Raw genomic sequence first — 24335 nt, forward strand, 5'->3', positions numbered from 1 at the left:
TGCTTTCACCATCCTGCTCAGGTTGTATTCTGACTCTGTCAGTGGTCCTTTGTGTTATGGCATTTATTTTATTTTATTTTCACCTTTTTACCTTTCTTCTTATTAAATTGTATTTCTGACCTGGAGCCTCTCACTCGTTTTGCTTTCAAACCACGACATCCTAGCAAGAGATTTCCAATAGTAATCAGATATGGTCAGAACATGTTTGTGAGAACCATCTTTGTGGTGCTGTTGTTTGGTTGTGGGTTTTTTTTAAAGGTGTGGATTCAATTTCAAATGATCTGGGAAGTCAGATCTGTGCTTCTGTATTTGAGACAGTGCAAACTCTTCCATGAAGTCTCCTTAGGCTGTTTCTTCTGCTCAGTGCTCTCACCTAAGTTCATCTGCAGCTTTTGAACCGTTATTACCCCATGAGATAAATAGAATGTGCTCTAAGTTGGACTGTGCAATATGAACCCTCCAGCTCGGAACTGATGTGGCCACTGGCTTGCCTGAGATCTGACCTTCTTGCAGATGGCTTGTGGCTCCTAACTGTATAAGTAGTGTGAAGCTGCCTAGAAGTGGGTGTGGTGCACAGGATATTCTCTCCCAACCCATAAAATTATTTAAAGAAAAGCTGCATTCAGGGAATGTAAGTGGAAACAGCACCCTATGGCTCTGCCCAGCTTTCATGTTCCTAAAGCTGTGGAAAAAATTTCCATTCATGGAAACAGGAACACAGGAGAACTAGGAAAAGCTTGCAAACCAGAGAAGCTATTTCATTCATCCTTGGCATGGACTTTGTTAGAAGAGAATTTCAGATATCAGCAGGAAATTGTGCTAGACGGGTAGTGTGGGTAGCTGTGTTCAGTGAGAAATAGGATAGCTGCTCTGGGCTTAGTCATTTGTGTTTAACTGGCACAATGCTAAAAAAAGTGAGGAATGAACTATCTGATCTTCAATTCAAATGTGTGTCCTGGGAAGTGCAAATACAAGTTGATCCACCATGGCTTGCTGAAGTCAGTGAAAGTTCCTAAAACTAATGAGTTTAGACAGGCATTCATGAACAATGTAGTCTGCAAAACCTATTAGTTTGTGCACAGAAGAGAAGCGACCCTCTTTTGGGAAAATAATAAAGTAACTGTTGTTGCTGCTGCTTTCAACACACAATGTTTATTAGGACAGTCCCAGTCTTCCATGTAAGAGTTGGCTTCTGGATGATCTCAGCATTTTCAGTACAAATAGTTATCTCTCTGAAGGGCCAGGCTTGTGCTAGGGAAGATATTGTACAGCCTTGTGTTAATCTCTTCAGTTAAGATAGCCTGGGAGAGAGAAGTGGCAGGACACAGGGTGTGACAAGCAGGGTACTGGCTGTGAAGGCTGCCGGTGTTGGCTCTGGGTAGAGCTGTGAGCAGTATGGTTTGCCTTATGAGGAAGTGCAGGACATTCTGGATTTGCCCCCTCAGCAAGTGGGGGGCAAATCTGAGCCCTCATTCCCCACAGGAGAGCAGGAACTGGCATCAGAGGACAGCAGTACAGGCATGTCCCTTCTGTCCCCTGCACAGCCACTCCAGGCTCTCGTTATCAGAAGCATTTTTCAGCAGGATGCACACATCCATCTTTCACTTGCACTTGGCTTGTAACCAAAGTAAGTTTTCCACTGACATTGTAAGTTAAATCTGTTTCCAATGGGACCAGCTCCTGTGAGCATCCAAAGTGTTGGGAAGTTTTAATGCAAAAATTGATGCAGGGCTACCAGTGCATTTTCCCAAGCACTGCCAGCTTCATGCCTTGTCTGGGTCATCATCCAAGCTAGCCATGTTCCTGGAAATATAAGCTGAGCTACTGAGCAAGGTCCTCCTCACAGAGCTTCCTGGGGTGCCCCTCTGTCCCTTGCTCCTTACAGGTTTCATAAGCAGGAGAATTCTGAGAGAATTTTGTGCTCAGCATAAGGGTTAGGAAGGGAAGGAGAAGGAAGTAGAAGCAAGAGAGGGGAGGAGGGAGTCTCAGCAGGCAGTGTTTGCCTCTCTCTGACTTCCCCCCAGCAAAGCACTGCTTGGGGGAGGATGACAGGAGGGCTTGCACTCCCTTTGCTTTTCCCAAATGTTGAAGTGACCTTCTACCTCTGGTTTAGACAATTAATCAGGTAAGGAAAAACTGCTGAGGACTCCAAGCACAATACACACTGTAACATCTTAATCAATTTTTGCTTCCCCCTTTTTCAAAAAAATACTTGCCTGCAAGGGCCTGTGCTGTTTTTTCCTATGTTGGCACAGGAGCCATGGGTAAGGAGATGATGGTAGCAGCTCTTTTTGTGTCTGTAGAATAACTCATGACTCTCTTACTCAGCTAATTAAAACCAAAACCCCTCTAGCTACCCTGAAAAATGTAAATAACATTTATTAAAACATTGTTTTGTGGTATAACCAGCACCCAAGTTACAGAAAGGCTGTTATGAAACAGGACTTTTCTTGTGAAGAAGCTGCAAATCAAGTGAATACAGGGCTTTCTTCATGAAAGCATTAAGCTGGAGACAAACAGAAGTGTGCACAACTAAAAATGCTTGAAATGCAGAGGCCAAACAGCTGAAAGGGGCCAAAGCACTCTGAACACCTTTACATTGTGCTTTGCCCATCTCTGGAGTTAGCACAGATATACAGGGTGTGGAATATGCAGTGAAACAAGATTTCTCCAAGGGGATTGTGTTCTTAGCACAAGTAGCAAGGTAATAAACAAAACACATCAAAGCAGGAGAAAAAAGTTTCGATGAGACAGGAGAGTGAATCTCTGGCTAAATGCACAATGCCTGTTCAACAGCAGATCTGCTGTAATGTAAAAAAAAAAAAAAAAAAAAAAGGTAATGTTAAAAAAAACCAATGAATGTGAAGCCAGGAAAATGTCAAGTCCAATATCAGGACACAATTCCTGTGTGTTCACATTTATATCAAAATCCAAGCATGTTTCATACACAGAATGGACCCTTGGTGCGAAAGTGAGTGATTGAAACTCCTTCCTTCTTCCTTGCACCTGATAAAGATGCTATGGAACAGGCCTAATTTAATTCTTCAGCTGTGGCAATTACAGACTAGCTTGAAAGAATTTGACCCAACTTTTGAGAACTCTAATCTGAATATATAAAACCTCTAAAGATAACTACATGAAGAAACCTGGGATTGCAACGTAAAGCCAAGTGCATATTGTAGCATGAGCCATCCTAAATACCTTGTTTCTTGAAATATGGAGACATTTGGAGAAGAGCTTCTGCTTTAATACAGAAACGAAACCTCTCCCATTCACTAAAAGCTCCTGCCATCACTGTTGCAGTACAGTTGGCAGGGCTTTGGAAATAATTCATCAAGGGTTTGTAAAAGTTCCAGATGAGAACAGATGTTTTAAAACATATTTTCTTTGCATTGTCAAGGAGTTAATCTCATTCTGTAATCTCAGTTTAAGTTGCTTGTCCCAAAGAATCAGATGCACAGGCACAAATATCCCACTGAGTCAATGTTTGCCATCTTGCAAGCAGAATAGGATCAAAACCATCACTGTATGCTTTGGTCAAATCAAAACCCATAGTTCCTCTCTTGTTTCAGTTTTGGGAGAAGATTCTGTTTCTATATCTAGTGAAAAACTTTGTTCTGAAATGTTGATTTATGTCAGAATCTAGCCTTGTTTAGTACGCAGAATTTGTACAACTGTACAACAGTTGTAATAACATGGGTCCATACAGAGTAAGCTGCTCTTGAACCTACAAGCTGCACAATCCAGAAGAAATGATCAGGTACTAGTTACCAGTTTGATTTATTTTCTATCACACCCTGGGCATCCTGTGTTGGTGAACAGTATGAGACACGATAAAGCTGACAAGTTTTTTGTGGCCTTCTTTCTAAGGTTCATCTGATACAATCTAGATCAGGTGCTTTTTTTCCAGTCAGAGCAGTCTCCTATTCCTGAACAGAGAGTAACTGGAGTATGCTTGGCTGGCTCTGACTAGAACCAGTCTACACATACAGATACTGCTTCCTTCTGCCTTCCAGTTTATTTTCCCAGGACAGAAGGCTCCACTCTGCTTCATACACCATGTGTGGCCTTGTGTCTCTTTTGAGACAGCTGTGTGGAATGGAGGCTGTCTCTTGATGAACATTTGGATGGTCCTTTGTTGTAAGATCATTTTATGTTACGTGTACTGTGCAACTGGTTAATGCTGAGTACTATTCCTAATTTCCTGTGACTGGTGTTAGGGGCATTATTGATCCTACCGGAGAGAAGCACGAGTTTTCCAGCAACAGGTTTTTCACTACTTCCAAGATATTAGTTACTCTCATTTCCTATTTAAGGAGAGGGAAATCCCAGGACTACACATAGAGCAAGTGAGTTTTATAAGCCCTTAGTGCCCGCAGAGAACTAGCACTGAAGGGAACATGTCATGCTTCTTCAAGAGGTTTTTGGATGTTTTCAAGTCTAAAGCAGCTGTCACCCCACCATATCAGACTAATTCCTTAGCCTAAATTTCTCTGAGGAATGTAGTTAAGATGCTACAGCCAGCTACTATCAGTATTTTTGCAAGGACTGTATGTGAATTTCACACAGGCAGGTGGTCTACCAGCCATTACAGACCTGGTGCATGGAAGATTAATAACTGCTGTCATAACTGCTGCCTCTAAATGGTGCTGGGTCATTTAGAGAATGACTTGCCTGAGACATGACCATAAGTACCTGTTGGAGAGGAGTCTGAGTCTTCCTCTGTGCATTTAAAGCATTAAGAACAGTGGAGCAGGAAGCAGCAATGATGGTAGGTTACATGAACCTAGAAGGAAGGGGTGCTGTTGCAGACCAGAAGCTGGCCAGCATGCAGACACCCCAAAATACTTGGAAGCAAACAGTTGTGCAGGCATCACTGGGTCCTGCTGTCCCCCAGAAGGTGGGATGGATGTAGGAGCCAGCAGAGGAGTGTCCCAGCCTGAAGGCAAGGAGCACTGGGAGTCTGGGACTGTGGGCATGGAGGGGACTGTCACAGCCCAGACACTGCAAACCCACACAGTGTTTACCAGAGCTCAAGGGTCTGTTGCTAGACAAGGACACCTGTGCAGAGGGTTTGAAGGAAAGGGGCCTGTGGCACCGACCTGTTTCACTCAGACCCCAAGAAGCTGAGTCTAGCACACTCTGCCTGCACCAGGTTCACATCCTGACATCCTACTCTGTCTAGGGATAGATAAATAGGTGACATTGATTTGAAGTGGACTTCAGAGTTAAGCCATTGGTATCTGGCCCCAGGCCTCCCAGGACACCCTAAAGATGTTGTTTCCAGTGCCTCAGTCAGGATCTACATGCTGTGACTCAGTGTAAGGAGCATGCTGGGAGCTCATTTACCACAGCTTATAAAAGAGGCTTTTAAGGGCTGCTGCTGCCTTAAAGAATGGCACAAACAAAACTCCTCCTGTTTTGCCAACCTTCTATGAATGGCTGCTTATTCTAATTTACCACAGGATGTGTTTTATAAGAGGGTAAGTTTGGCCCAAGTGTGTAAGTGAATTTGAACATTGTAATGCATTTGAACACTCACACAAGTGAGAAAGACCTGGACATTGCCACCTCACACACATCTTTTGGATGGGCACCTACACCCTTGCTCCAGAGGGTGACAGCTGTGTCCCTCCTTGCCTTTTTTTGTTTGGCTGAATTGTCAGATCTCTATTCTGGAACAGCTTGAGGGTCTAGAAGTAGAGGGAACATCTCACTGACCAGACCTGCAGTCTGGGGTCTGTCTGGGACTGTGGCTGGTATAAGATGGCACAGAGGAAATTACCTGGGACCTCAAACTCTTTTGTTCACCATGAAGTAGTTGGTCCAGCCAGGAGGGATTTAACTCCTGTTCAAACTTTTTTTTTTTTTTTTTTAAACTACATGGTGTGAATTGGATGTTTGTGATTCCCCCAATCCACTCTGAGTGTGAGTACTGAGCCCTGACACATGCAAGGCAAAGAAGGATCAGCACAAGAGGTCACTTCCAGAGCTATCCAGTTTTCCCACTTTCCTCCTACAGATAATACAAATCAACCAGTAAATAGTGCTCTTGCTTTTGAAACCTTGAGTTAGGATTGGTTCAACCACTGCTAAAGGTAGTCATCCTGACAAGAAGTCAGTCAGTTCAGCTATGGATAGAGTTTTGTTTTAACAGCATGCTGAAAATAGCATCTCAGAAACCACACTGCTAGGTGGTTTTAGAAAGGCCAGTTTTTGAAATGTTTCTGAGCAGCCAGCTTGTTACTCTGTAAATAGCAATCACTTTGTTTAGCTGTTCTTCAGAAAATGCCCATGCCTGGAGGACAATGCCATCCCATGGCATCTCCTCACAGCCTGGTCCTCCCTGCAGGCTGCTCTTATTCAGCCAGTCCTGGGGATGCACTGCTCAAGGAGCCATCCTTCATGCCTCAGAGCACTACTTCCTGAGCCCCCAGTGCCCAGGTGAGCTTAGTCCATGCTGGAGTGTTTCCTCTCCCACAGCTCCTAATCAGCCATCACCCTCACAGGCAAACCCAGTCACATCCTCCTGAGAAAGAGACAAAAAACTCCAGCTGTGGCTTTAACCAAAGAAATTTCTTTGGGAGATAAAAGGTATGTGGTATATAAGTCCTAAATTCTCCTGATTCAAAACCCGCCCTCTCCTTTCTAAGAGGCTCCTTACATTTTACCTGGAGGTGGAAATAAGTTGCAAAATCCTTTCTCTGTCGCTGCAGCGCAGTGCCCTCTTGCATCCCCTCTCTCCTACACTCACATAGCACTGGTTCTCATGTCCTTGGTGATATCTGCGTCACGTGGACAGTGAAGACAGAGGAACTTTCCCGCTGGTTCTGAGATGTCTCTCAGATCACTCTGTGCCTGTGGAGCACAGGGATCACGCTGCACACAGGCTCTGTGGCTCAGGGTCTGCCACCTCTGCCCTGGGGGCAACATCTGGGTCCCTTGACTTCTCTGCATGCTGTAATTTGCAATATGAACAGGCTGTTAGACCTGAGGGGCGTCACTAAGGTCACATGTGTGTCCTGGTTTGGATTTAGTTCTCTTTCCTCACCCTGTAGAGTTCACTCCTGACTATGAACATCCTTTATGGGACCCGACTTTGGGGATCCCCATGATAAATTCTTACTCAGTTTTTGCCTGAAGCTTGCCCATCCTGCTTCTGCCCTCCCCTTATTTACATAGCTTTTTGAGTGAATACTTCCTTCTGGAAAGCTTTTCACCTTTTCTTATCTTCTTTTCATTTTCAAATGGACTGCCTCTGCCCTGAGGAAGGGGGATGTATCCTGCTGCCTCCTCCCTTTGTGCTGCATTCTCCTTGCCTGCTCTTTTCCTCCACCTGCCCTTGGCTTTTGTTTCAGAGGATGTTGAGTGTCAAATTTGGTTGATTTGTTGCAGTCCTATTAGCTGATTCAATCCAATTAAGCTATCTGAAGTTATCTCTGTAATTCGGTGCCTTTATTAGTCAACTCCATTCCCTCCTACCGTTGCAAAAAATTTTGCCTCCAGCTCCTCCCTCCAGATTTTGGCGGTAGATTTTCACTTGTTTCTTGGCTGCTTGATCAAAGCTTGTGATCCCGACTGCAGATTCTGCAGATTTCCTGCAAGGACCAGCTCCTCCAGCTGCCTCCTTTCCTTGGTTAGCCAAGTCTGCCCACAGCTCTTCTTCCTCATCAGAAGACTTGCAATTACTGTGTCTGCCTTTGACAGCTTGGCAAGAAGGTCAGCAGTGCTTTATCTCCTCATGAGACTTGTCACTTGTACCTGAGCCTGGAGAGGTATCACCATCCTCTGCTTTGCTTTGGCTGAATGAAAACTGCCCACGGAGACATATTTTCTCCATAGTTTCTTTGGCTTTCTGCAGTCAAAATCTGAAATCTGAAATTCTGTCACCTCCTCAAAGTGTCCTTTTTCCTTTCATTCTGCCTACCTGTACTGTAGATTAAGAAGCAGTGTCACTGAGGACAAACCTTTATGAAGAAAGAATGAGTGATGCTTTAACCTGATAAAAAAACCTGCCCCAGGTTTCTTGTTTTTATTTAGCAGAGTACCTTACACCTGTAAGAAAACCCTTCCTATTGCTCCCCGTGCTGGCTGCTCCCAGCAGAGGACTTCAGGCATCAGACATTTCAGACAAAAAACAATTTGCTTCCCTAGGTGTTTTCATTCCCAAGCATGTTTTGCTTTTTGGTTCCTGTTGAGAAAGAGGTCAAGATAAAAAGCCTGTCACACTGAAGCATTGCTTCCTAGACACCATGGATGCTCCCCCAACTACCCAGCCTTGCTTTTCATTTTCTCTCAGCTAGCTGTGTCTGTGTTCAGGGCCATCCAGTAGAAAATGGGATTAAGCAGATGGATGTACCTGGTCAGGAGTCTCAGGTTTAGTAAGAAACTTCAAAGAGCAAATTCTGTCCCCTAAGTGATCCCACCTGAGACCAAGCCTACACAACAATCTCCAAAGGAGTTATCAACTTCCTCTTCCCTAAAGATTACTCTTAAATCATCAGTATAAAATCTGGAACTACTCCCCATGCTGTTGGGAAAGGTGGGGGTCTCAGTTCAGAGGAGAAATCTCTTTTGGGTTTCCAAACATGGTCTCTGTTTCCAGAACTGCCTCAAACAACAGGGTGAGGGGAGATAACTTTATTTACAGGAGACAGTCTGGCAGGCAGAGAGGGCTGATCTTCTTAATGGTGTCTTCAAATCCCCTTAATATAAAACCCCATAGAATAGTCTTACTGGCTTTAATAGGTATGAAAGCAATAGCGCTGCAAAGAAACCAGCAGCGCTTGAGAAGCTGCATTAAAGGTGTTTAACCAGTAATAGAAAATGGTCATTTTCCTATAGAATTTGAGAAATCTTTAAGAATTTAAGAGAATTATCTCTCTCTTAAGGAATTTGAAATGTCAATTAAAAATGCTTCAGAAAGGTTATTATTTTCTGTTAAGCCCTAATGGATTTCTTAGGCTGGGCTATAAATTATCTGCCTTATTCCTAGGGGTAAGCCAGTCTCTTTGAGCCTCATAGCTTGAGTACTTCATTCTGGAAGCATGAATAGCATAGTATCGATTTTGATTACCATCAAATTTTGCTGTCATTTTTTGTAGCCATCTATTATTTGGCCTAAAACATAAAATGGTTAAAATCACATTTCTTTATTAACCTGCTTGCTTAGAACTACCAGTTTTCAGATCATTTGTACCTTCAAAAAATAAATGTGCTGCTACTTACATGAGCAACTGGTGCAAGCAGAAGCTGAAGAACTGATTTGTTGATGGTATCTCACTCTGAAATTGTACTCCTTGGCAAAACCTTATTTACAGTTTAAGTCAATCAACGCCTTTTTTTTTTTTTTTCCTGAAAGAAGTCCTGGTAATTTTTTCAAAATCTTTTGGCCAAGCATTAAGCCAAGAAAGTAAATTTTCAAATTACTCAAGTTACAAAAAAGCATTTTACAGTAAAGTCTCAAAGCAGGAACAGCTGCCTGGGTTTTGTCTTGACAGCTGCTCTTCACCTAAAAACAAGTGGCCTATTTGTGTTTACTTATTCATTAATATTGAAAAATAACACAATAGGATCAGATGTCTTGACTGGCAAATGCCCTGCTTTTCCTCTGTGTTAGCACCTCTGCCTCAGCATTGATGATACATGTATATTTTATGTTTAAAAAGCCCTCATGGTTCACTTTATTTTTGCACCATTGACATAACTTAGCTTCTCAGATAAAATAATTACGAGTCCAGGCAGGGAAAGTACCAGTTTAACTGGAACACAGCAACAGTCCAATTAGTTTTCCACAAGCATTCTAAAAGTAAATGTTTTTTAGAACTGATCTGGATGAGGATAAATCCTCTGGTCTAAAGCTCATATTCCAGGTCACCTTGGATCTCTGTGAAATCCCATATTCTTCTTTTATACCAAGCTCTGAGTGAAAAGGAAGATGCTTAATCTTTTAAAACAGAACCTTGTGAAGTGAGGCTTTGCCTGTAGTGTAAAGATGCATGCACTTTTTTCAGATATATGCATTTTCCAAATTAAACTCTCCAGGTTTGTCCCAAGTTGGGGGTTATTTTTTATCACCCTCTTTCCAAACAGTGAGGCCAGACAAGGTGTCCCTCTGAGGCTGTGGAGAGCACACATGGCTTGCTCGAGAGGAAGGGGCTAGGGGAACCTTGATGAAAGCTCATTAGATGTTTAAGTGCCTTTTATTTATTTGCAAGCTGGTTATCAGCCAAAAATGAAAACTCAGACCACTATCGAGTTACAGTATAGCCCTGAAATGTCATGAACAAACACTTCAAGGGAACCAGAAAGGAAGGTTGAAGATTTGACCATGCTTTGTATTTCTGTGTTGTCATTTGGAATTCTGTGGATAGAAGGGTTTTTTCCTCCGAGAGGAGAGGAATGACTGAGCTGTTCACAGGCTGGAGCAGCACCGAATTTGGAAACTCAAATCCTCCCCAGGAGAGGAGTTGTCACAGCAACACCTGTCCTCATGAGATTTGGAGTGGAAGGGCGCAAAGCTGTGAAATAAATACCAGAGCAGTTGTCCTGGCCCTGGTTTGTTTGCAATCAAAGCCCACCCTGAGATGGTCTGTGAACAGTCAGCATAGTGGTGACAAGGACAGCAACTGCTGGGCACTGAGAGATTAATTTTGTTCCTTTGGGTTCTGCTTTATAGCTAAGGGAATCCTCCTTGGAAATGTCATTTCATTGTCACTTGGGGATTTAAATGCTATACTAGGTGGTGCTGGACTCAAAGGAATGTCACCAAGGGGCCTTGAGAAGTGTGCTAGAATAAAGAAATGGGGAAATAATGGGAGAAAATCTGGGAAAACCATTCCCTCCAATCAAAAAGAAAGAGGCAGATGAAAGCAGACTCATTATACGTACACAAAAGTTGCCAAAAGTGCTGGTAGAGTCTCCTAGACCAGTTAAAAGCAGTAAAACTATAAAACTATTTTGAGAAATTATTCAGCATTTGGTACACCTGTGGCTCACAAGTTGAATGTGATTTGGTTTAGCTGTGTCTGGAAGGAAGCCCTGGTAGCAAAGGCAGCATTCTATGATCATTCAAAAGGAACCTCCCAAAATTTAAATGATAACCTGGAGGGTTCCTTGGGAGGTGTTCTCCTGTGCTTTGTGCCCAAACTGACTGGTTTGGCAGCACTGAGGAAGGAGCTGGGGTAGAATTACCAGGGATTTACAAGCAAGTAGAGAAGACGTAAGATCCTCAGACTAAGGTAAGGAAAAGTAGCTTGTCCTGCTCTCTGAAAATTCCCTCAGCTGAGCTAGTGCTGTTGATGGAAGGAAAAGGATCATTCCAGTAAAAGTTCTATGTGAATTGGTAATTCTGTGCCTAAATCAGGATTGGACTGAAAAGGTCACTGTCAGGGGAAAAAACCCCACAACGTTATAGAAATATTTGTTGGCATTATTTCAGTGTTTTAGAGTATCCAACAATACCTGCATGTGGTGCCTGAGCTGCAGTTGATTCTGTGGGAAACTTTCAAGTAGTTCAAAAGAAGGCAATCCATATTCGGGCTCGGTTTGAGTGCCAGCCCGGGAGGGAGTACCTCGCAGCTTTATTGCAGTCACAGGCTGCAGTGGTGCTAAGTCATAACTCCTTAGATGTTACCTTGTATATCACATGCTAATCCGTCTGACACAGTTTTCACAGGAAATCTATTTCAACATAATCTGCCAGCCGCCTCGTGAAGCAGCTCTTCCAAAATTGCACAAAAGAGCGTGAACCCAAAGGCTGCGATGACGCAACTTTTAAATTCACTCATTGTGACGCTGCAGGAAAAATTACATAAACCACTGATGACTTTCAAAGCGCTTTAGAAAACGAGCTTCAAAATTAACCCGGAGCGGAAAAAAAACTTTTCCGGTTACCCGTGGAGGCCGTGACGCTCCACCCGCGGGGTTCGGTGCGGAGAGGCAGCGATGGCCAGAGCGCCACTACACGCGGTGGGGACGGGATGCCCCGTGCTGGGAGGGGGAACAGCATGTCACACCGGGTCGTGTTGCGCGGCTGTGTTGCGGCGATGCTGCGGGGCTGCGCTGTGTTTGCGGAGATGGGCTGCGTTTCGGGGCTCTGTTTGTGGCGATGTTTGGGGGCTGTGCTGTGTTTGCGGAGATGTTTGCAGGGCTATGTTCGGGGCTGTTGCTGTGTTTGCGGTGATGTTTAGAGGCGATGTTTCGGGGCTGTTGCCGTGTTTGTGGTGATGTTCGCGGGGCGGTCTCTCGGGGGCGGCTCCGGCGCCGGGCGGGGCGGGGCGGCGCGAGGCAGGTGCGGGGGACTGGGGCGGGGGCGCGCGCCGCGTGCGTGAAGTCACCTCGGCCGTCAGGGCGGGCACCGCCCCCTCCCGCGTTTCCCGCACGGCCCTTTCTGCCTTAAAAGGACAATGGGGCGCGCGCCGCCGGCGGGGCTCGATTGGTGAGAACGGAGCCGTGGGAATAGCGCCTGCGCAGAGCGGCTGAAAGGCGGGGCGGGGCACTGGGGAGGGGCGCGGGCTCGCGCGCCCGCCCGCCCGCCCGCCCGCCCGCCCGTGCCGGCGGCAGAGAACGGGGAGCCGGGGAGCGCGCGCAGCGGCGGGAGCGCCGTCCACCGCACTGGTGTTGGTGGGCGCAGCGGCGGTGAGTGATGTCTTCCCTTTCTCCCGGGCGGAAGGGAGCGAAGGGACAGGCGAGAGGGAACGGCGGGCTCAAACTGAATTTTGTGGCTGCTCGTTTCTTGTTGTTCGGAGTTTTTTTGTTTGGTTGGTTTGTTTGCTCTTGGTGGGTTTCTTTTTTTGGTCGTGCTGGGATTTTTTTTTTTCCCCCAGCAGCCGGTGGTTTCTGTTCACAAGTTACTCCCCGGAGCTTGTCCGCAGTTTTGCAGCGGCAAAAAGACTTTGCCGCCTTGAAACACTTTGACACGCGTGTGACTTCTGTGAGCGGCGTTTCCCCCGGTTTTTTCTTCGATTAGTAGAGTTTTAAAGGATGCGCAAACGGAGAGGAACGCCTCCCACATTGTTGCAGACTCATCCCTAGAACTCGGACTTCTGCTCCCCCATTGCAAAGTACGATTAACTCTCCACGTCTGTAGGAGGAAAGAGTAGCCAGCTCCAGATAATTTAATTCCGAAAGCAGTCCCAAGATGCGGAGCGGGTTTGGAAAACTGTGCTGTTTGGTGATGACGGGCTGCAGGGCACCTTTCCCGGGCCGCGGCTGCCCTGGCTCGCCACGCGGGCGGCGTGGCCCCGCCGGTGCGGAGCGGGTGCCTCAGGTGCGGCCCCGGCGCGCCCCGCTGCGCACACCTGTAGCGCCTGCACTCAAGTTGATGCCAGCGGCGTGGCGGAGGAAAGGGGGACCCGCTAGTGCCCGCCATCTCTCCCTCCCCGTGTTTCACGTGGGGAGAGTGGGGCAGTTCTTCTTGTTTCCAGTTATCCTTAGTAATTGCGGGGGCGTCCGAGTCCGTGCACGCTAGCGAGGGGCACAGCGTGCGGCCGTGGGCTGGCGGGACATGTGCCGTCGGTCGCACAGGTCGCGGCGTGGGGCCCTTCTCCGTCCTGCCCCCGGCCCAGTGCGCGGTGTTGCCAGCGTAGGGACGGTGCGGCGGGCGGCGATGGCGTCCTGCCGCTCCCGGAGCTCGGCGCCAGTGAGGGCAGCTCCCGTTCTTGCTGCTGGCGTGTGCCCGCGCCCGGCTCCAACAAGTTTTAATTCGGGGGTCCGGAGGGCTGTGCGGCGCGGGGCGGCGGGGCGGACGGCGTGCCCCCGGCGCGGCACGTAGGCAGCGCCCGGCTGCAGGGAAAACAAAGGGCTCGCATGTGCTGCGGGTGGCGCGGCTCCCCGGCGCGTCGAGGGAAAGCGCTCGTCCGCGCCCGGCGGGGGCTCGGCCCCGGGGTGGTGGGTGTTGGTGGGGTGACACTTGTCGTTCGCGGGACGGTGTTTTTTAGGGGATGCCTGCCGGTTTTGGAGGAGTTTGGAGGGGCGGTGAAACTTTGAATGCACGCGCGCTCCTCACGGCACCGCGCTCCGCGCACGGCACTGAGGCGGGCAGGCCCCGCCGGCCGCCTGGGGGTTGTCCCCGGGTCTGGGGGTCCGCGTCGCCCCCGCCGCGGCGTGCCCGCGTTGCTGGGAGGTCTGCCACAGCCCTTTGAAGTGAAACTGTTGCCATGTTTGAATTACGTCAGGGCCGACCATGAGGAACCAGCGCGGGGCGGGGGGGGAGGACAGGGGGGCGGCGGAGCACGGCCGTCTCCGCGCCGGAACGGGGGTCCGGATCCTCGGCGGTGCGGCCGTGGCTCCATCCCCTCTTCACCCCGCGCCGGATGGGGCGGCTGCTCCGCGACCGCGTGGTGGGGCGGCGTTTGCAGCGCGGGGGCCGCCCCTGCGGCCCCCCTGCTCCGCACTCGGGGCTTTCCTCCCTGGCGCGCCGCCTTCCCCTTCCTGTGCTTTTTAAATTTATTTTTAATTTTGCTCATCTTTCGGCGAGTTGAGCGCTTGGCGGCCCCGCGCGGGGCGGGGGGGCTGCGGCCACCCGCGTGTGCGCTCCCGCGGCTCCACCTGACCGGTGGGGCCGCCCGCGAAAGTAGGTCGTGTGCCCCGGGGGGGAATCTTTGTTCTCGGCGCCGCCGCCCGCCCGGCCCCGGCCGCCGGCGCTAACGGGGGGAGCGGGGCCGTGCCCGGGAGCACGCGGTGCCCGGCCGGAGCGGCGCGACCGAGCTCTGCCTTTTGGGGCGTTTTTTATCGCTGTTGTTTAGGGTTTGGTGGGTTTTTGTTTTGTGTTTAGGTCGTAGTCTTGCGCCAGGGAAGTGCTTTTCCTTGCGCTCTCACTTTGGTGAGATAAAAGTTGCCGTCTCTTCCCGTACCCCCCTGTCCGGATGCGTGTAGCTGAAGAGATTCAAAGGGACCTGCCAAACCTGTTGTTTACTCGGGCCGTGCCCGCACGCAAGCGAGCAGGGCTGAATCCTGCCTGCCCCGGAGCCCCCCCAGCTCCAGGTGCTTTCCTGGCGGGAACGGCCCTGGATCATCCTATAAAGAGCCTTGTCCCCGACTGATGACCCGTCCTTCGGACCTGAATTATTCAATGAACATTACAATTGCAAAAAAACTAGGGAGCTGCCCCCCGGCGCTGTGGCGGTTCAGGCAGCTGATGCAGGATGCTGCCCGCCGCTGTGCCCTGAACACGTGTCTGCACTGGAGGCCGAGCCGTGCCACAGTCTCCTCGTGGCTGGGGAGCGGCAGGAGAAAACCCAGCGTCCTGCACTGAGCCCTGCGTCCTGCACTGCAACAGCAGTGGTTGTACTTGAGCACAACCTGCGATCCTCTTTTTTACTTTAAATTTCAATTTGGTGCTTAGGAAGGTGGCAGGCTGACAGCCGTGCATGCAAGTGTTGCACTCTTCGGACAAGGCAGTCAGTGAGGGTGATGGTTCCTTCAGCAAGCTCCTTTACTGCTGTGTGCTTTCTTCCAAAGCTGAGATTGTTCCTGGCAGCCGTGCGTAGGGTGTGTGCACCCCCTTTTCAGCAGTCTGCACGCAGACAGATCCACTGTGTAGTTTACAGCTTTTTAGAATAAAAGATTGCACAAACTCTGCACCATAGGGACAAACAGTGAACCTTTCTGCTGATACCACTGGATGTTCAACTCCTTTGGTAGACAGGTGAACTTTTGTTCTCTTGGGATCTGTGGTCCCTGGTAGAGAAGCAGCAAGTAAATTGGGATTTTCAGACACACCCACAGGCATGCAACATCCAGCTCCCACTGAAAGTAGGTGGAATTGAGTGCCAGAGCCTCTGGGAAAAATTCCGCACTTCAGTCTCTAAAAGGAGCTAACTGCCTATGTATTCAGTATTCCTTTAAGAAGAAAATATCACTGACTTCTTTGTAGAAGATGTTAAAATGGCTGATAAATTCACAGAGGCTAAAAATAAAGTTAAAACTGTGACGGTTTGTTGTCTCACTTGTGCCGAAGAGCTCTTTCTCTGTGTTAGCTAACTCTGCATTGATTCTTAACACCTGATGCATTGTACCTCTATCATAATGGCATGAACAACATCCACAGGGTCCGATTTGACAATTGGCTTTATTCTTGCACCCCTGTAGCACTTGCTTTTTAGCACAAAGAAGGAGCCAGTGAGCTGGGACTTGAAAATTGCCTGGGCAGGACTCCACAACTTAAGCCTTTGCATTTCTGTAGAATGTGCTCGGTCCAAAGTTCAAGTGAAATGACCAGTAATACTGGCTAAGGACATTTTGAAATGCATCCTTTTTAAAGAAGTCAGTTCAGGTATTCTGCCAAATAATTACTGCTCCTTCTGTTCAGGTCCTCATCCAAGTATGTTATGCTCTTTGAAAACAACATAAAAGAACTCAGCCAAAAACACAAACCAAAACTTCAGTGTCTCATAATCTCAAGTGGCTGTGATGCTTTTTCAGTAGCAGGTACTTGCAGACAGCATCACAACAGCTGTGGTGACTGCACTCAGATAAGCATCGCAGACTGAACACCATATGTTTGAGAACATCCCAGTTTTCCTTGCTGGGCTTATGCTCAGACTGAGCGTGGTGTTAGTTATGCTATAGGAGTTTCAGGCAGGGGAAAGTCATCTTTCAAGATGGAATGTCTGCAGGCAGGACAGGTTTGGAATTTTTTTTTTCCCCTTATGCAAATCTTACCGATTATTGTTTTCATGCTTTGGCCTATCCTTTCTGGAGCACCAACCACATGGCATTTCAGAGGAACACCCACATAGCCTTTCAGTTCTCTAGTTTAAAAGAGATAGGAACTTCCTTCCCAGGGAAGATCCAACCGGTGAGTGGGCTCCTTTATGACTTGAAAGCTTCTGAAAATGTAACTAGAAACAGCTTGTTCCAGCCAGGATGCCATGGAGACTCAAACATGAGAAAGAAATGTCCAGTTTGATCTTTGGTAAGTGCTTGGTAGTTGCTGCTAGGTGCACTGGCTGTGCTGAGATTTCACTTCAGTACTGAGCACACAGAAGCAGCTGTGGACATCTATCAGCAAAAGAGTGAGTTACTTATTTTGTCAGAGGAAAAATTCCTGAAGATGTAGTTTTCACCTTTTTCTGTTTTGCTCGACTCATCAAGCGACAGCTCCAGAACGTGCTGTGACATTCAAATGTTCCTGGACTGTAATAGCCAAATACAGTACTTTCCTCCAAGTACAATTGTTTTGGGTGGAGAGAGGAAGGAAAGTGGAAGGAAAATCTTGAGAATATAGAGAACCAGAAGAGTGTACAGTATGCACAATTCCAAGGTTATGGTTATTGGTTATTAGTACCTCTGTTTTAAATTATAGGGAGAGATGAGACTAAAAAATATTTTTGGAGATACTGAAGTTGCATTTTCAGACAGCTCCAATTAGATTGGTCTCGTAACATCTTTGGAGCATTCTGGCTCTGTGCATCTTCAAGTGTTCTTTTTTTTTGAGGGATCCAATTTTAACTTCTCTTCCAAGGGTTTTTTGCAGCAGCCTGTAAACTCAGGGGAGGTATGTTTATATGGAGTCTCTGATACAGATCAGTCTCTCTGTTTATGTACAATTCTCTGTCTTACAGTTGACTTTCAGTAGAGCTATTGCAGTTTATTTCAGCAGGGGGACAGGCCCAAGAATTTATTGTGAGACAAGCAACTCTGCTTCTGGCGCTGTAGATAGCACTGGAAGAATTTTTCATGTGTGTGCATGTGCCTGAGTGTATGCTCTTGCAGATGCAAAAGCCAGAGCACCTATGTTCTTTCTATATTAAGCCATCAGTTTTGTTCCCTTTAAAAGGAAAAAAAAAATTGTATAATTTTGGCTGTGTTTCTTAATTCCAATGAAATGCTGTAGGGATGACAATTGTGAGATTTTCACTGACAGCAACTGGCTGCATCAACATATGTAAGTAGATAGTATTTTTCTTTAGCCCAGCTTCAGGGAGGCTGTGCCAAGGCTGTTGTGTACAGAGAAAGGGAAATCAAATTGTTGTTCTCCCTGACAAAGGTACTGGGAGTTCTGGGCTGCCCAAAGGGTGAATGATCCCAGGTCAGAGTGGGGAGATGGGAGGAGAGGAAGATACTGAGAATTAGGACTGGCATGCCTCTGCTCTCCAGTAACTCCAGGGAATGTTTTTCTTTCAGCTTTGCAAGAAACAGGTGAGCATGTTCATTCCCAGTGGTCTGGTAATCATGTTACAAAGGAGACATGCCTGTCTTCTAGGAATTCTGTCCTTTCTATTATAAAAGGTTTTCATTTTTCTTGGGTGATCAGAAAGAATGCAAAATGCTGGAATGCAAAATGCTGGAAAAGCAAATGAAAGTGGCTCAACTTACTTTAAGATCTGAAAGTTCAGAAGGTCTTCCCTAACTTGAAAACTTAATGAGCATCTGAGGCAGTGCTTCCTTTTCATTTAGATCATAAAATTAAATTCTGCAAAGAAAACTAAGCACTAGTTCTAGTCCTGACAGGTAACAAAAACATGAAATCATTTTCACACACATGCTTCTTTGTACTAGCCTTTCACAAAGGTAATAAGCAGGGTGTGGTTTTTTTTTTTTTTTTTTTTTTTTTTTTTTTTTTTTTTTTTTAATTTTCCACTACTTTTCTCTTGCTGACTATTCCTGACTTTACCGTTCTCTTTTGCAAGACAAGTTTCTATTTTTAATGCTGCTTTTTCAAAAGTGAAAGGCAGAAGAATGGAGAGAGCTTTTTCCTGGAGACTTTGAGCCCATTCAAGTTGTTAAAGCAGTTGTATAAAGCAGAACTTGAGGGAATAGCAACTTCTGCAAGGAGAAGCTGTGGAGAAGGAACACCAGGGAGGGAGGAGGATCAGTTTTCCCCTGGCTTGGGGGAATACTGCTTTCTAACTAGTGCAGGCAAATCTTCATTTCTTCAGAATGACAAATAACACTCTGCTAAGGTTTCTGGTTCTTTTTTTGGAGATCTGTCTCTTTCACTTCTATGAAAATATATCACAACTGCTGATACATTTTAATAACATGCTTCAATTTGGCAAATAATAACAAAGTTTAAAAAAGCATTAATAACATGCTTAGATTTGGCAGATGTTGTGTAATGCTTCTTAACTTTTAGGCAAGTTACTTAGTTTCTACTTGCCATCTTTTTTAACTGTCCCAAATTTCACATGGTTAAAGTTCCACAGCTAAGATTCAGGTGTTAGGGCAGCCGGCATCCTAACTCCCTGGTTCTAATTTGAGATCTAAATTGCAAAGCTTTCAAGTTAAACCTTTTAAAGGGCACAGTGATATTTACTTCCAAGTCCATATTAGCTATTAAGCTCTCCAACTGACAGAATATTTAGTGTATAATGGTCAAATGGCAACTATTGAGGATTAAATGTGTAACTGGACTGATGCCTTCCATTTATCACCGCATGTGGATGCAGTTGTCAGAGAAATCTGTTTAACTTGTGGTTTTGCTACTAACTCTTCTCCATTCAGGCATGATGTGTGGTAATACCATTGCTGACCATTCATCAAGTGGGAAACAGATGGCACTAGTTACCCTTCTATTAAAGGATGGTGTTGAAAAGCTGCTCCTGTGAGAATGGCAGCAATGATACAAGCCAAAATATTTTCAGAATATGTGTGTTTTCCAGTCTTTGCCAGAACATTGATTGTAAAACATGCATCTTATTCTACTGTGGTATAAATACCGGCTGGTGACAGAGATCATCTTATCATTGTCTGTATTGCTGGAAGAAACGGGATTAGAAAGTAAACTACATTGTTGATAGTTGTTTCTTGCCACATAGCAGTTGAGATTTTCTTGCTGCTTAAATTTGGCAGCACTGATGAACTTTGTGTCTGCAATTAGTCTTTTACTTTCTAAAGAAAAGTACTAGACCATGGATTTAACATAAGTAGTCAAACAACACTTAAAATTGCTGCTTGGAAGTTGAAAATTCCCATGTGAGCACACTGTTGCATCTCCAGAGGCTTGTTGAACAATGCCCTCAAGAGCATCTCTTGAAAAGCACATGGGGTGCTAAGAAACTAAATACTCAGAGTGTTTGCTTAGATACTCTTGTTTGTTTTCTTGACAGATGGGGAATATTTACCTGATTTGGCTGTGCATTCATTTGCTACACCTCTAGCAGAGGCTGAGAGTAGTTCAGAGTAACCATCCCTCAATAAGCCTGTTCAGCAGGTCACTACTTGGATACCTTCTTTTACTTACTAGTTCTGCTCCTGGCCTTTAGGCCAATGCTGTACTAATACAGGGAGCAGTGTATCTCCTAAAAAGCTTGACACCATTTGGGGTGACTTTGCTGGATATTTGCACAAGTTAACCTTGGGAAAATGTAGCCCTAGGTGGGCTCCTTGCACTGTAAATATGAAGAAAGGAATTCAGCACTTCAGGCCTGTGGGAATCAAGCATGAGCTGGGACAGGTGAAAAGGAAAGACTTATCCTCTCCATCTCTCTCCTAGGCCTGGAGGATCTCCTTAACATTCAGCTTGAGCAAGTCCCTTGTCATCAACAGGCTCTACAGAGTCAAGACAAGCTTTATGGAGAGTTGAGTCTTCCTAAATGTTGGTGCAGTAGTAATTGCAAAGAGCCACAACCTCAGTGAGCACCAAGTGGTCTCCCATGTGCTAGACTGAAATGCAAACGTGTACACTTGCAGCTGGAAACCGGTTCCTTAATGGATTTTGTGTCAGAGTATTAGCCAACCATATTGTTTCTTGGGAACCTGGGAATCTGTATGTTTATTTTGCTGTGCTCCTGTACTCTTGATCTTCCCCCCTGGGCTGGGGGATGTATTTTCACCTCTGTGTAGTACTGTGGCAGGGCTTGCATGGTTCCCTAGCTTTTGCTGTGTTCCCACAGAAGTGCTTAGGATCTTTTCCTGTTGCATGTGTTCTCCCTGTGAGTCAGGAGAGTGTGACGCTGGGTATGGTCATTTTGTGGAAGCATGTTTCTGACCTCACCTTAACCTGCCTTTCAAAATATTTTATTGCCATAATGATGTGGCAAGTCCTGGCAGTGTAGATTAAAGAGTTCAGATTATTTTTCTCTGTACCACTGGAGGCTAAATGGATTACAGTCCTTACCTTTCTGAAGGTGGAAGATTTGGGGACAGATGCCTGTGCCACAAAGATTAACCTGTAACCTGAGCTGCGTTACTGGGACTTGGTAATACCTGGGAGTGAGAAGTGACTTAGAGTTCCCCCTCACCACACTTACCCCACAGGTAGGGGGGTTGCTCTTCTCTTGAAAGCCCTTCCTGAGCTCCTGGGTCATTCAGTAGTTTTTTTGTTAGCTTCTTAAAGAATTCAGCAGCTTGGCCTTTGTTAAGAAAGGAGAGGGAAATGCTTTGTTATTTGCATGGCTCCATCTAATATTAATTTTTTTAAAGCAGAAGTTCTTAGCAGTGGGAACCTCTTCTCCTGGAGCTTCCTGCAGCTGGCCTGTCTCCTCTGTGAGCCCATGGTATGTGGTGAGCAGCAGAGGTGGCTGCTCGCTCCTTGCAGCAGGTGGTTGAGGCAAACCTTGCACCAGGGTCTGTTCAAAAGAGAACGTCTTGGAACAGCCCTGCCAGTGTTATGAGGCAGATGCTGTGTTGCCTGTAAGGACTTGCTGTGTGTCCAGGCTCAGTGCCAGGAGAGCAGCAGCTTTGCCTGGTTGTTGGTTTGGGTTTTTGAAGCGCTATGGGAACCCTGTTTGCTCAGACAGTATCTCATGCTGTGTTAGACTGTGCCTAACAGAAGCCTGCACTGGGGAACAACCAGCCTAGGGGAGAACTGCTTGGGTGGGGGTCAGCATGTAGTGAAGGGCACTTTGTCATGGTGGCTACAGTAACTAACTTGGAAGTTTCTGCCTGGAAAACAGCTCCACTGTATGATACCTGCTCTGATAGCAAATCCCAGCCTTGGTGTACTCAAAAGAATAGGCACATCCCTGAGATTAAGAGGGTGTGACTTTCTGGACTGGTGCCAAGTTTGCAGAGCTGGTGGTTACAAAGCAGCAACTTCCCTGTGACTTGAGTTCCATCCTTATTGGTGAGGATGTGTCATAGGCACATGCTGAGATGTGCTCCAGGGTCCTGCTCCCTGGCCCTTTCTTTCCTGGCTAGGTTTTCTTCCCATGGAAAGCAGGGTGGGGAAGGCAGGAGGGCAAGAATAGAGCATATGCTGATATGGAGCTGGGATGCTCACCCAGGCTCTGAGAACAGAGAAGTGCTCCTGAGTCTTGGCGTGCAGACAGGGCCATTGAGGGCTGGGTGAGACTCCTCCACCCTGCTGTTTTTAGAGCAGCTTTTCAGGTATGTCTGCCCTACAGCCTGGGGGTATGACTGCAGGTCATTTAAAACACTCCTACTCACTCTCAGCAAAGTTTGCCAGGGGTGTTTCCAACCAGCACTGGTGATGGTGATGAAGTAGTTCAGTGACCCAGAATTCAGCTGCCAACTCCTTATCCATGGGCTTGGGCAGGTTCACATGGCCTGTCCTGCAGCCTGTTTTGCCACAGGCACAGGTCTTCCATTGGCTAGGTTGGCTGTATTCACACATCTGGGTTGTGCTGTTGTAGATGTGCCCTTGCAGTAGATTTATGCAGTAAATGAGCTTGTTATGGGACCTGTTGGGTATTGCTTAATATTCCAGCTGTTAATTATATATTCTTTTAACAACTGCATTCTAGGTGCATTTATTCTTCTGAGGCAATGTGGGATAAAAAACCTATGCCCTAATCTAGCAGGTTTTTTCTTTCATTATCTAACAGTGATAATTAACACCAGTTTCTGTTTGTTTTCACAGGGTACAGCTGGGAGGAAAAGATGTTTGGCTTTCACAAACCGAAGATGTACCGGAGTATAGAGGGCTGCTGTATTTGCAGAGCTAAATCTTCAAGTTCTCGTTTCACTGACAGCAAACGTTATGAAAAAGATTTCCAGAATTGTTTTGGGTAAGATTCCCACCTTAGTCACCAGTTCTGGCATTGATCTCTAAGCTGCAAACTTGATGTGATGTCCTCCTTGCTCTGAAAGCCTGAAAGATTAGGCTAGCAAAGGGGAGTGGTGGCAAAAGGCTTCAGCTTCCTCACAGCTTTCCTGGGCAGACCAGGATGGGCTGGATCCTCTGCTGCTGTGTGTGGTACCATTTGATTTCAATTTGCTGTCACTGCTAGGGGAGAGCTGGTAATTCATAACCGCAAAGGATCAGGCTCTCCCACCTCACAGTATGTGCAGGGATTTTAGGCTTCCCTCAGACTGCATTTTTTGCTGGCTCCACAGAGGTGTAAACACTTACATAAGATAATGAACTCTACAGATCCATGGGGACTTTCAGTAGTTCTGAAGGTTCCAGAATATTAGATAAAATTTGATGAGCAAATATTTAGCAGTTTCAGCAGGCTTTATGCAGAGTATCCTGTTACAAATATCAGTGTCTTTGTTCAAATAGGACATAGCAATATGTTATTAAATCTTCTCATTAGAAAAATATTTTCTTGGAAAGTGATTAGCTTTCCAGTTAGGTAACATTACTTAAAAGCATTGATAAATAAAACTATAAATACTAGAGATTTCTTGTGATCTTTCAATTTTTTTGAATCCTTTTGAAGAGCTTTGAAATTTTGTATAAAATTCACAAGTTTCCCCACTTTTTCTAGAAACACGCTTTTCATGTAGTGAACTTTAGAGTGCTTTGTATTTACCTTGGATTTTTTGTACACAAGTCTGGTGGTGACAGTTTTCCTCATCATATTTCTTGACTACTGTCCTTGGAAGCCAAAGGCTGTGTGCAGATCCATTGCTCTTTTTTTTTGGTGGTTGTTGTTTTTAACTGCAGTAAAGCAGCTTGCAGTTTACCAGGACTGTTGTTGTTGTGCTATCTGAAATATGTTTGCCAAGGTAAAAATGCAGACTAAACGCTAGGCAAATAATGGTTTCCTGAGCCTGCTTCATTCATCTATAAATGATCCAAAATCTTCCTATTTAAATAGCAGAAAAATTCTAGAGTGTTTCCCTGTTATACTTCTTTTAGCATGAATTAGCAGTAGATGATTCCTGAGGAAAGCTTGTTAAAGGGAGCAAGTATTGCTGTCATTCCAGTGACTGCTATTTCTGAAACCTTATCCTGTGCTCGTGTGGGAGTGTGTTAGGTGATGTTTGTTACTCATCCTTGAAGTTCTGTGAGAAAGTTAAGACCTGAGTAAGCTTTTGATGTTTGTTCCCAAGTGTATGTTTGAATAACATTATTCTTCCTGCTCCAGACTAACCAATACACTGCAATTGTGTCTTGGTTTTGTAGGAAAAAATTCCAAAACCTGCACGTGATGGGACTGTTGTTTTCAGTGCCCCTCTGGAGGCAGATTGTGACATCT

At 46.1% G+C, this 24335-nt stretch overlaps 1 protein-coding gene across 3 annotated transcripts in view; it reads left to right on the top strand.

The window, feature by feature from the left end:
* Window positions 1-24335, top strand: part of SINHCAF (SIN3-HDAC complex associated factor) — a 34289-nt gene that overhangs the window by 4568 nt on the left and 5386 nt on the right. Inside the window, exons 1-2 of one of the 3 annotated variants that reach the window (XM_083858668.1) lie at window positions 11903-11970; window positions 22769-22916. In XM_083858668.1, coding sequence (XP_083714794.1) covers window positions 22789-22916 — 128 coding nt within the window. In that variant the 5' untranslated portion in view covers window positions 11903-11970; window positions 22769-22788. Of the gene's footprint in view, window positions 1-11902; window positions 11971-12507; window positions 12640-22768; window positions 22917-24335 lie in introns of those variants that run through there. The other 2 variants (XM_083858669.1, XM_083858667.1) reach the window with 2 other exon arrangements.

Source organism: Zosterops lateralis (genome assembly GCF_965231275.1).
Source record: "Zosterops lateralis genome assembly, chromosome: 4".
Classification (NCBI taxonomy): Eukaryota; Metazoa; Chordata; class Aves; order Passeriformes; family Zosteropidae; genus Zosterops; species Zosterops lateralis.